Source organism: Xenopus laevis, chromosome 8L (assembly GCF_017654675.1).
Source record: "Xenopus laevis strain J_2021 chromosome 8L, Xenopus_laevis_v10.1, whole genome shotgun sequence".
In the NCBI taxonomy this organism is placed as follows: Eukaryota; Metazoa; Chordata; class Amphibia; order Anura; family Pipidae; genus Xenopus; species Xenopus laevis.
In genome coordinates this window covers 2122072-2134178 of record NC_054385.1, presented here as the reverse complement: position 1 = coordinate 2134178, position 12107 = coordinate 2122072, and the positions used below count along the sequence as shown (strand labels likewise).

The 12107-nt window shown below is 44.3% G+C and overlaps 1 protein-coding gene across 1 annotated transcript; it reads left to right on the top strand.

Annotated features, from left to right (window-relative positions):
- Positions 1-2465: 2465 nt before the first annotated feature.
- Positions 2466-7303, top strand: zmynd19.L (zinc finger MYND-type containing 19 L homeolog). Its single transcript, XM_018229418.2, has 6 exons — positions 2466-3026; positions 4439-4498; positions 4636-4742; positions 4878-5018; positions 5137-5317; positions 6681-7303. The coding sequence occupies exons 1-6, from the start codon at positions 2976-2978 to the stop codon at positions 6822-6824; spliced, it is 684 nt and encodes a 227-aa protein (XP_018084907.1). The 5' UTR covers positions 2466-2975; the 3' UTR covers positions 6825-7303.
- Positions 7304-12107: the final 4804 nt, after the last annotated feature.

Below are 12107 nucleotides of genomic sequence, written 5' to 3'. Positions count from 1 at the left end.
ATTTATTATAATACACAAAGTTTCAGTGAGTCATGTGACAGAAATGACATCAGAACTCACCGTTTATAAGGATATAATTTACAGGATATTCATGGCTTTTGTGTATTATAAGGAAATAATTTAAAGGATATTCATGGTACACGCACGCACCAAATCCAAGATTTGGGCTTTTTCAGCAGGATTCAGGCTAATCCTAATTTGCATATTACATGGCCGAACAATCGGATTACGATGAGAGTGCAATGGCCTACGGTCGGGACAAAATCAAACCTGTCCGATGACCGATCTCCGCCAGACGAAAAATGTCACGGTCAAAAAATTCCTGATTCGTACGATAGGATCTTTGCGTCTATGGCCACCTTAAGGGAAAACACAGAGACGCCATTTCACCTTAATATGGAACAACCTCTTCCCGGCTTGTGTCTGCTTTTCAATTAACTGGTATTCTTTAGCGCTTCCTTTTGCTCGGTACCTGAAAGCTTCAAATTCTGAGTACATTGTATCATATATATAATGCTTACCTCTAAAGGATCTTGTTTTGTAACAGTATCTGATATGTTCCCTGCTTAACAATAAATACGACATGATTTAGAATTCGATACATTACACTGATTATATGTAACAGCACTGAGTTGTGTTCTTTTTGTGTATATATATATATATATATATATATATATATAATACACAAGAGCCATGAATATCCTGTAAATTATATCCTTATAAACGGTGAGTTCTGATATCATCAGTTATAAACGGTGAGTTCTGATGTCATTTCTGTCACATGACTCACTGAAACTTGTGTATTATAATAAATAAAGTACCCCCAGTTGCAAAATATGAGGATATTAGAAGTCACCTCGGAGTTCCATGACCTTCGGCCTCGTACTTTTATATGGTCATGGAACTCCTCGGTAACTTATAATATCCTTATATTTTACAAGAGGGGGTACTTTTTCACTATATATAGATATATAGATATATATATAGATATATATCTATATCTATATATATATATATGAATAAGGATGGGTGAATTTTTTCGCCTTGTTTCTCCGCGGAAATGACGCCCATAGACTTGTATGGTGTTGTGCGACATTTCGCCGGCGGCAAATTTTTGACAAAAAGGGTCAAATTCGCCCATCCCTATATATGAACGTTGACTTCCTTTCTATGAATTTTCAGTTTTATTTGGTCAGTTTTAATTGGTTATGTATTTTAACTTTGATTTACACGTCACAGTGACGTCACTGCTTCCTTTTTCCCGTCATTGGGGGTTTAAAAGGTTGGTGTTTGTGTGTGCACTTTGATAAAGGCTAGAGTGCTAGCTGAAACGTTAGTTGTTCTTCTTGATACAATAAACCCGTAATAACTTTTTATAAGACCTGCGAGTGCACGCTTTTTCCTTGGTTCTACCTCTACCTTTTTGGTTTACTGCACCCAGGCAATGTTTACAGAGTTGTGCTGGCTTCCAGAACTCTACATACGAGATATATAGATATATATATTCTATCGATTACAGAAGGAAGCTAAGTGGATGCGAACTCTGGACACAGGGGCCCCGAGAGGTCTAAATGAAATGTACTCGTTGGCAAGCTTTATTTGACCTGTAATTTACAGTAAATAATTGGTCTGATGGATGGTTAAGCTGTAATGCCCATTGTGCCCTGAAGGATTAGCATAAATGTGATGGGGTGGTAGTAAAAGCTATTAATGATTGTATACCGATCACCACAGTTTATATGGAGATTGCCCTGAATCTGCCAGTGCTCAGTCTTGCGAATTTTTTCCCTTATTTCCCCTCTTTCTACAATGTGTTTAGACATATTAACTGAGATAAGGGGTTCACATTGTTACATTCTCTAAGATTTTGCTGGCAATGTTGACTGCCTAATAGATAATTCTTTGATCTATTTCTATGAGACATTGTGTATGTTTGTGTGTTTTTAAGAAAAGTTCACTAGAAGGATTTTTTGAAAAATTTTTGAAAAAAAACTTTTACACAATTTTCTATATGTATTTAGAAATTTTCACTGGATGGCCAAACACAGAGATTGGATAGAGGCCTAGAAATTATGATCACAGTACATACTTGAGATGAGCACTATCACTTTTAATATGTATTTTTTATATGTATGATTCACACATATGTGATTTCTTAATAAGGGATTGACCCTGATTGGTTCAGGGGATGATATAATGATGTGCCACACTTCCTGTCCTTATCCTGACGACGGCTCGAGCCGAAACGCCTTGATACACCATACACCATGCACCAATAAATAACTTTTTGATACACGCTGCATGGCGTTCGCTGTGAGTGCTTTCATGGACTGTGAATAAGAAGTATTGATTGGTTAGCACCCAGCAATTGACTATGTGAATGGTGAGTGGCCCTTAATATATATATATATATATATATATATCAGTGATCCCCTCTAGTTGCTGCAGGACACTGAGCTCTAGTACAGGGGGGGCTCTGGGTGTTGCAGAAATCTGGAGCCCACAGTGAAAATGAAAACATGCAGACACTGATGAACTGCAACTCTCAGTATCCCATGAACATGCCGAAGTTTGCCTTCCTCAAAAGAACCCCTTGTTGCTATTCAGTGTCCCATTAACCGGAAGTAGAGCGCAACCACCTTCCCCTGCTGCTGTCGCTGTCCCTTTAAATCGTGCTGGCACCTGTGCGCCAGCTGTCCCTCCTCCAGCACGTGACGCGCACCAAGCTTCCCGCGAAAGTAACGTCATCAGACAGCTCAGCTCTCCACTCCCAGAGGGCGAGGTTTCAGGCACCGCCCTCTCTCTTTTGTGATTGGTCGGAGCGTACCGGTAGGCCGTGTTCCCTCTGGTTTCCCATTGGCCGCATGGTCTGTCTGGGTGGGAGGCTTCGTCGTTGACCCTCTCTGAGCGCTGGAGGCGGAGCTTGTCTTTCTGTCTCAGCTCCCCGGTGTCTCGTGCTTCCCCCTGTCTCCGCTATGACGGACTTTAAACTCGGTATCGTGCGGTTGGGCCGGGTGGCTGGAAAGGTGAGTGACAGAAACACGGGGCCTTGTGTCAGCGTCTCCTCAGTCTCCTCCTCATGGGCCTGAGCCGAGGGACACATGGCAGGACTGGGGGAGGAGCTGGAGTGGCCTCACTGATACAGTTATACACGGCCAGGGGCCTCACTCACTGCTCTACCGATTAGGCTCACGTGACCAGAGCTATAGGGGGGCTGGGGTCACGTGGGTGTGAGAGAGGAGGGAGCAGAAGAGTGTGAGCAACTGTACAGGGGTCCCTGGGTAGGACTAGGGGTTCAGGCCCTGTGACTTGCCTGTAGTGCAGGGAGTTAGTTGAGAGCGCAGGGAGTTAGAGCGCAGGGAGTTAGAGCGCAGGGAGTTAGAGCGCAGGGAGTTAGAGCGCAGGGAGTTAGAGCGCAGGGAGTTAGTGCGCAGGGAGTTAGTGCGCAGGGAGTTAGTGCGCAGGGAGTTAGTGCGCAGGGAGTTAGTTGAGAGCGCAGGGCGTTAGGAGTTAGTTGAGAGCGCAGGGAGTTAGTTGAGTGTATTGAATTAGGAGTTAGTTGAGAGCGCAGGGCGTTAGTTGAGAGCGCAGGGCGTTAGTTGAGAGCGTATGGAGTTAGGCGTTAGTTGAGAGCGTATTGAGTTAGGAGTTAGTTGAGAGCGCAGGGCGTTAGTTGAGAGCGCAGGGCGTTAGTTGAGAGCGTATGGAGTTAGGCGTTAGTTGAGAGCGCAGGGCGTTAGTTGAGAGCGCAGGGCGTTAGTTGAGAGCGCAGGGCGTTAGTTGAGAGCGCAGGGCGTTAGTTGAGAGCGCAGGGCGTTAGTTGAGAGCGCAGGGCGTTAGGAGTTAGTTGAGAGCGCAGGGAGTTGAGAGCACAGGGAGTTGAGTGTAGGGCGTTAGTTGAGAGCGCAGGGCGTTAGTTGAGAGCGCAGGGCGTTAGTTGAGAGCACAGGGCGTTAGTTGAGAGCGCAGGGCGTTAGTTGAGAGCGCAGGGCGTTGAGAGCGTATGCAATTAGGAGTTAGTTGAGAGTGCAGGTAGTTGAGAGCACAGGGAGTTGAGTGTAGGGAGTTAGTTGAGAGCGCAGGACGTTGTGAGCGCCGGGGTCAGACTTACCAGAGCTGTGACTCTCTGTTCAGGCTTGTGCTCTTATAGGGGTGAGACATTTGCATTCAGTCTATTTACAGTGAGCACATTACACCTACATTTATATTCCCCCCGCTTTGGTTTCCCCCAAAATAAATTGTGTGAGTTCATCTTCAGACACATAACGATCTTTCTGTTTTATTGGTGCACAGCAGCCCGGCCCTCTGTTATCCCTCAAGTGGTTCAAATCAGGGACAGGCGGGTGTTGTGCAACTACAGCTCCCAAGCGCATGCCTGGCCTGTGTTCTTGCGCTGCCTGTGATTGGTTAACTAACGGTGTGCTTATTATGTGTTTAGATCAAGTACACGCTGATTGATGAGCAAGACATCCCGCTGGTGGACAGCTATGCATTTGAGGTAAGAATGGTGGATACAGTGAGTGTCAGGCACGTGGGAGGGTCCAAGCTTTATTTTAATGGAACTTGTGGCTCGTGGCTTCCCATTGGCCTTTGCACCCCAAGTCTTGGCTCATGTTGTTCCTCGCTCTGCTTCAGGCTCGCATGGAAGTGGACGCAGATGGCAACGGTGCCAAGATTTTCGCATACGCATTCGATAAATACAAAGGGAGGGGCTCTGGCCGCCTGCTCCACGAATTGCTCTGGTAAGCCCCCCCCAATAATTTAAATTCAGCAATAAGAGGATTTATAGCAAGATTCTAACCTGGAGGAACGGAAGCTGCTCCTGGCCTCCTCTTGCATCACTTTCAGCTGATTTGTTGTTCCCGTTTGTCTTTTAGGCAAAGGCACAAAGGAGCCATAGCCCCTGGGTTTCACGTGATTCACTTAAACGCCATCACCGTGGACAACCGGCTGGATAACCTGAAGATCGTTCCTCGGGGGTGGAGTCAGCCGCTGGAAGAAGTGTCGAGCAAGCAGAGGTATTGCCAAGCTATATTCATTGCCATATCCACCTGAGGAGGTTACAGTCTGTTCTATCACTTATAGCTGAACTGCAGTTCCCAGCATCCCCTGAAAGCCTCCATGTTTAATCCGCAGGGAGCAGTCGCTTTACTGGCTGGCCATACAGCAGCTCCCGACAGACCCCATAGAAGACTTGTTCCCGCTGCTGAATGTCACGCGCTGCTACAATGCCAACGGAGAGGTGGTACGCGAGGAAGACAACTCCTGCACTTACTACGAATGTCACTATCCTCCTTGCACCATGATTGAGAAACAGGTACCTGGCTCCAGTTTCCCTTTTAAGGGACAGTTCACCTTTAAGTTAACTTTTCATATGTGCTAGAATGCCTAATTCTTCATTGCTTCAGTTGTTTAATTACTTGCCTTCTTTGTCTGACTCTTTCCAGCTTTCAAATGGGGGTCACTGACCCCTTCTAAGGCTTCTGTAAAGCTACAAATGTATTGTTATTGCTACTTTGTATTCCTCATCTTTCTATTCAGGCCTCTCCAATTCATATTCCAGTCTCTTATTCAAATCAGTACATGGTTGCTAGGGGAATTTGAACCCTAGCAACCAGACTGCTGAAACTGCAAACTGGAGAGCTGCTGAATAAAAAGCTAAATAACACAAAAAACACAAATAATAAAAAATTAGGACTAATTGCAAATTGTCTCAGAATATCCCTCTCTATATCATACTAATAGTTAATTAAAAGGTGAACAACCCTTTAAGTGCTAGCAAGTTGCACTCTTTTTGAAATATTTTTGCCTTCCTGACTTTTTCCAGCTTTTAAATGGTGGTCCCTGACCCCATATAGAAACCAACGCTCTGTAAGGCTAAAATATATTATTTCTACTTTTTATTCCTCATCTTTCTATTCAGCCCCTCTCCTATTCATATTCCAGTCTCTTGTTCAAATCAATGCATGGTTGCTAGGGGAATTTGAACCCTAGCATCCAGCTAAAATTACAAATTGGAGAGCTGCTGAATAAAATAACTCAAAAACTACAAATAATAATAAAAAAAATAATGGAAACCAATTGCAAATTTTCTCAGAATATCGGTCTCTACTTCATACTCACCGTTAATTTAAAGGTGAATAACCCCTTTAAGTGCTAGCAAGTTGCACACTTTTTGAAATATTTACCTTCTTCCAGCTTTCAAATGGGGGTCACTGACCCCATATAGTAAACCAATGCTCTTTAAGGCTACACATCTATTGTTATTGCTACTTTTTATTCCTCATCTTTTTATTCAGGTCTCTCCTATTTATATTCCAGTCTCTTATTCAAATCAGTGCATGGTTGCTAGGGGAATTTGGACCCTAACAACCAGACAGCTGACACTGCAAATTGAAGAGCTGCTGAATAAAAAGCTAATAATTCAAAAACCACAAATAATAAAAAATGAAAACCAATTACAACTTGTCTCAGAATATCACTCTACATCATACTAACAGTTCATTTAAAGGTGAACAATCCCTTTAATTGCTACCAAGTTGCACTGCTTTCTGGTTACTATGATCCCAATGACCTTAGCAACCAAACATGAATAGGATACTAAGGACAATCAGAAAGCTTAAAGGCAAAGTTAAACTACTACTTTATTCCCGACTGACCCTTTTCTCTCATTTTATCAGCTACGGGAGTTTAACATCTGCGGGCGCTGCCAACTAGCAAGATACTGCGGCACCCAGTGCCAACAGAAAGACTGGCCGGCTCACAAAAAACACTGCTGCGAGAAAATCCGCATTTTCCAGTATGAGCCGGAACCAGAACGGTGACTTGGGGTAGAATGGTGGCCGGTCATGTGACCGGGATGTTTTTGCACATTTAACGGCGGACTGGTTGGCGGAGCCGTCGGCACTTGAGGATCAGCCTACGGGTCTCAGTTTCAGGCAGTGTCGGACTGCGCCACCTCCAACAGCGAGGGACGGACTTCCCGCCCCCCTCCGCTAGTATCAAAAAGAGAGACTACTGTGATGGTTCCTACCCGGAGCTTTTAACTTATGTTACTGTTTGTAAAGTTCATGTACAGTTTTGGTTCTGTTTATTTTTTATGTTGGAAGTTAGTGCCGAGTGATTCCCTGTACCCCCCCCCCCCCTCAAATACTAATTGGGGTATTTGCCATTCACACAACGATTGTATTGACTTTCCCTGTTGATGACGGAGCAAACCAAACGGAGAAAAGGGGGAGACCCTGTTGGGATTTCATGATCTGCATGGAAATAACTGAAACAAGTAAATGGTGGTTTACAGCTACGAGTGTCTTGTGGTTTTGCTAGTGTTAATTGTAAGTGCTGCAACTCCCAGCACCCTTGGTCAAATGTTTAATCCAATATCGTAACTATGTTTTAGGATAAATAAGGTTCGTTCATATGTTATGAGTATGTACTGGCAGTCTTATGGGGGATCAGTTCTGGTCCAATATCTAAATGTCGAGCTCAGTAGCTCCTTGGGTGATTGGGAAACAGACAGACCCCCATTTATTGATCTTCTAGTGACTGTGAAACGACCAAAGCATAAGCTTGCTGTAAAGATTGTATATTCCACTGGCCATTTGCTTCCCCTTTAATTTGTGACTTTGTGCTCGTGTGAGGCACCACTTACTGGCTTTTGCTAATTCTCAAATCTGCAGCCGTAATATAAAATAGCAGGAGGTTTTCCAGCTTCAAATCTCTTGTTTTGAACCAAAAGGGAGATGAAAACATCACAATTAGGCCCAGAGCAAAGGATTGTGGGTTAAATATTGCTTCCTCTCCTTCACTATTCAAATAATGACTTGACCCTGGAGCTTCCATACTGCTTAACTGCAAGAGTGGCCTAATTATAGAGAGTGCAGTCCCTGCACCCACAGCAAGAGGCAAGGGGGTTGTGGGTTACCTGAGATTTTATGGGGGGGGTGGGCAATGAATGATATGCCCCTGAAAGGTAATTAACTTGTAAACCATGTGCACAGATGCAGAGGTGGAGTTTGTATGAACATTAAGCTCAGAAATGACGTGTTTGGTGCAATTTAAATATTACCCAGTATTAATTCTTTACCCTGGATTGTAAAGATGGGCAGTTAGTAGAAAGATGGGCAGTTAGTAGAAAGATGGGCAGTTAGTAGAAAGATGGGCAGTTAGTAGAAAGATGAGCAGTTGGTAGAAGGCTGGGCAGTTAGAATGCTGGGCAGTTAGAATGCTGGGCAGTTAGAAAGCTGGGCAGTTGTTAGAAGGCTGGGCAGTTGTTAGAAGGCTGGGCAGTTAGTAGAAGGCTGGACAGTTAGTAGAAGGCTGGACAGTTAGTAGAAGGCTGGACAGTTAGTAGAAGGCTGGACAGTTAGAAGGCTGGACAGTTAGAAGGCTGGACAGTTAGAAGGTTGGACAGTTGGTAGAAGGCTGGGCAGTTAGAAAGCGGAGCAGTTAGTAGAAGGCTGGGCAGTTAGTAGAAGGCTGGACAGTTAGAAGGCTGGACAGTTAGAAGGCTGGACAGTTAGAAGGCTGGACAGTTAGAAGGCTGGACAGTTAGAAGGCTGGACAGTTAGAAGGCTGGACAGTTGGTAGAAGGCTGGACAGTTAGAAGGCTGGGCAGTTAGTAGAAGGCTGGGCAGTTAGAAGGCTGGGCAGTTAGAAGGCTGGGCAGTTAGAAGGCTGGGCAGTTAGAAGGCTGGGCAGTTAGAAGGCTGGGCAGTTAGAAGGCTGGGCAGTTAGAAGGCTGGGCAGTTAGAAGGCTGGGCAGTTAGTAGAAGGCTGGACAGTTGGTAGAAGGCAGACTGATGTTTGGATCCTAAGCTTCATTCAGCTTGTTCTGGTTCAGAAGTAGGTCTACCAGACCCTCTTCTGCAAGTAAGTCTCTATAAGATGGGCTCTCTCAAAAACATATGGAGCCTAAAGCAAATATCAAACTGACCCTAAAAATGAACCATGTGTAGCGTGGTGCTGAAAATTCATTAGGCCACACCCCATTGGCAACCCTGTTAGGGCCACTAAACTCCACTGTGCTATCCCTGCACTGTCCTTGCAGCTGCGAGCCGGCTCGTCTTATACTTGATGCAACGGCAAACCATCTGATATCATCTCTCCAAGCTGCTGATCAGGGAACTTGCAATGAACGACACTGTAGGCTTGTGTGTTGCAAAACAAGGTCAGTTTATTATGGGTAGTACTACAACTTATATAGCATGGTAAACAAAGAGATTCCATTGTGATGTCATACACAATGTGATTACCCTATATTTCGTAATGTTTGAACACCTGAGTGGCTATAGTATGTTTACATAGTCTACAACTTGTGTGTATTTGATAAGAAGCATACTTGCGCAATCAAGTGTTCAGGCAGGAAAATACATTAGCCCCTTGCAATCCCTTTCAATCCCCCTTTTAGTCACATAAGTGACTATACGCGAACAGCATGAATAAGCTTAAGTTGCAAGCCCTCAGAAGAAGTAATTAAAGATGAAGTTAATTTCCTGATATAGGGAATTATACAGCAGAAAAGAAATGAAACAAAAATTAAGACAATCAATAAGGTGACACCGATCTGAGCTAAGATTTTTTGCCAATGGAATTATACCAGAAGGTGGTAATGCAATCACTTTGTTTGATTGCAACTTGTCGTTCATTAGTAGACTGACCTCCTAAGGTGGCGATGGGGTTTGATCGTTCATGGCGATGGAGTGTTGTATTGCTCTTGAAAAACTGGTAACAAACTGATCCCAAAGGGCTGTGAGGGTTTGGGTAACATATGCAGTTAAGGATTATCATAATCGGGAAAAATAGAAAAAGGAAAGTGCCAATTATGCACCATAGTGCATATTTTGTGGACTTCCTCATCATCATCGGTGGTAGGGGTGTGAGGTCCTGAGACGTCATCTTCGGGTCCTTCTGTGACGGATTTGGTGGTGGTGTCATGTTCCGTGTTGTCAGCTTTACTCAGTTCCGGCGTTGGAAGTGTTGGCGCGAGTTTCACTCGTGAAGCGTGGATCCAATGGTCGCTGGCATCGGTAAAGACTGCTGTCCGTGTGATGGCAATCACTGTGACTCGTGGGCCAAATGGGAATCCCCCTTTTCGATAGCAATGGAGCTGTCGAACCACAACAGGATCGCCTGGGCGAAATGGATGGGTCGGCATCTGGGGGGGCAAAGGAAAAGACAAAGAAACATCACCATAGATGCCATTCAATGTAGTAATAAGATTACGTACATACTCCTCCTGAATTAAATTAAGATCAGTGTGTTGGATGACTAAGGGGCCTTTGACCCAGGGAGTGGGAAATGGGCGTCCCATAACAATTTCAAAAGGAGATAATTTAGTAACTGAATGTGGTGTCATACGTATTTCAGCTAGTACTGCAGGTAAAAAGGACTTCCATGTGGCAGATGTGGCTTTGGTGAGCTTATCCTTTATGGTGCGATTCATTCGCTCAACAACACCAGCACTCTGTGGATGGTAAGGAATGTGAAACTTCCATGTGATTTGTAAGGTGGAAATTAGAAGCTGGAGGACCTTACTAACAAAAGCTGGGCCATTGTCGGAATTAATTTTTTTGCGGACAACCAAATCGGGGTATGATGTCATTAACTAGGAACTTAACAACGGTTTTGGCGTCCTCGTGACGGCAAGGGAAAGCTTCTACCCAGCGAGAGAAATGGTCGGTAAAAACGAGCAAATATTCCTGTAGTTTGCCAATCTTAGGAATATGAGTAAAATCAACTTGCCAGTGAGAAAAAGGTGCAATTGGGGGAGGCAAATTTTGGTGTACTTTGTGTGTTCCTAAGGTGTTGGCCCTAAGACAGGTGAGGCAAGTTTTAACAAAGGTAGAACAATGCTGTCTGAGATTCTTTGCGATGAAATGTTTTTGCATTCCAGCCAAAGTGAGCTTAGAACTCCTATGGCCAATGCCGTGAGCTTGAGAGATAAGTAGGGGTAGACTGTTTTCGGGGATAACCACTTTGCCTTGGATGGAATAAAGACCAAACTGGTCAAGGGTAAGATTTTGCTGTTCCCAAAAATGCAGGTCAGTTTGAGTGGCAAATGTTTGCAAATACTGTAGAATTTGACTGTCTGGACAACTCGGAGGTGTGTGGAGAAACATGGGGATGACAGTGGGAGTGGCAGAGGATGCAGTAGTTTTGGCAACCTGGTCTGCTAGGGCATTACCGAGGGAAATCTCATCAGTTCCATTGGTATGTGCCCTGCAATGGATAATTGCAATTTCAGAAGGAAGTTGGCCTGTAAAAGATTATCAATGAGGGCAGGGTGTGCGATGGATTTCCCATCTGTAGTAACATAACCTCTTTGTTGCCAAATTTTGCCAAAATCATGAACTACCCCAAAAGCGTATCTACTATCACTGAATATATTAACAGGGCGGTTGGCAAACAAGTGACAGGCCCTGGTGAGTGCTATAAGTTCTGCTGCTTGTGCAGAATTAACAGGGATAGACAGTCTCGAGTACAATATTAGGGAGTTGGACAACTGAATATGCTGCTTTGTAGGTGTCATCGGAAGGCCTGGAGCAGGAACCATCAACAAAAACGTTAGTAGCATGTGACAAAGGAGTGTCAGTTAGATCGAGTCGAGGTGAGGTAGAGTAGTGGATAGATTCAACACAGTCATGAGGATCGAGTATAAAAGCATTAGTAGGGTCAGACAGATGTAATAGAGCATGCAGTATGGCAGCAGGCCCTTGAGTGTTGATTGCGTATTTGATCTGTAAATTTGCAGTACCTAATAGAATAACTTCATAGCCACTTAATCTTTGGGAGGTCATGTGTTGGGTGGTAATGTTCTTCAATAGGTGTGTAACTTGATGTGAGGTGTGTAAAATAGTATTGTGGCCTATTGTGACAGACTGTGACAGTTCAACAGCCATAGCACTAGCTGCTAAAGCTCTGAGACACGCCGGCATCCCCTGTACCGGAAGCGGCATTACTTTGGAAAAATAGGCCACAGGACGAAAACTTCCCCCAGATTCTTGAGCACAGACCGCAGCCATGGTTTTACAGGTGTCCTTGACATATAAATGAAAAGGTTTAACATAATTAGGTAAACCAAGCGCAGGTGCTGTAACCAATGTCTG

Coding starts and splice junctions, on each gene's coding strand:
- zmynd19.L (XM_018229418.2), top strand. CDS start 2,976: ATGACGGACTTTAAACTCGGTATCGTGCGGTTGGGCCGGGTGGCTGGA. Junction 4,499..4,635: donor TGGACAGCTATGCATTTGAG/GTAAGAATGGTG, acceptor GCTCTGCTTCAG/GCTCGCATGGAAGTGGACGC. Junction 5,318..6,680: donor GCACCATGATTGAGAAACAG/GTACCTGGCTCC, acceptor TCATTTTATCAG/CTACGGGAGTTTAACATCTG.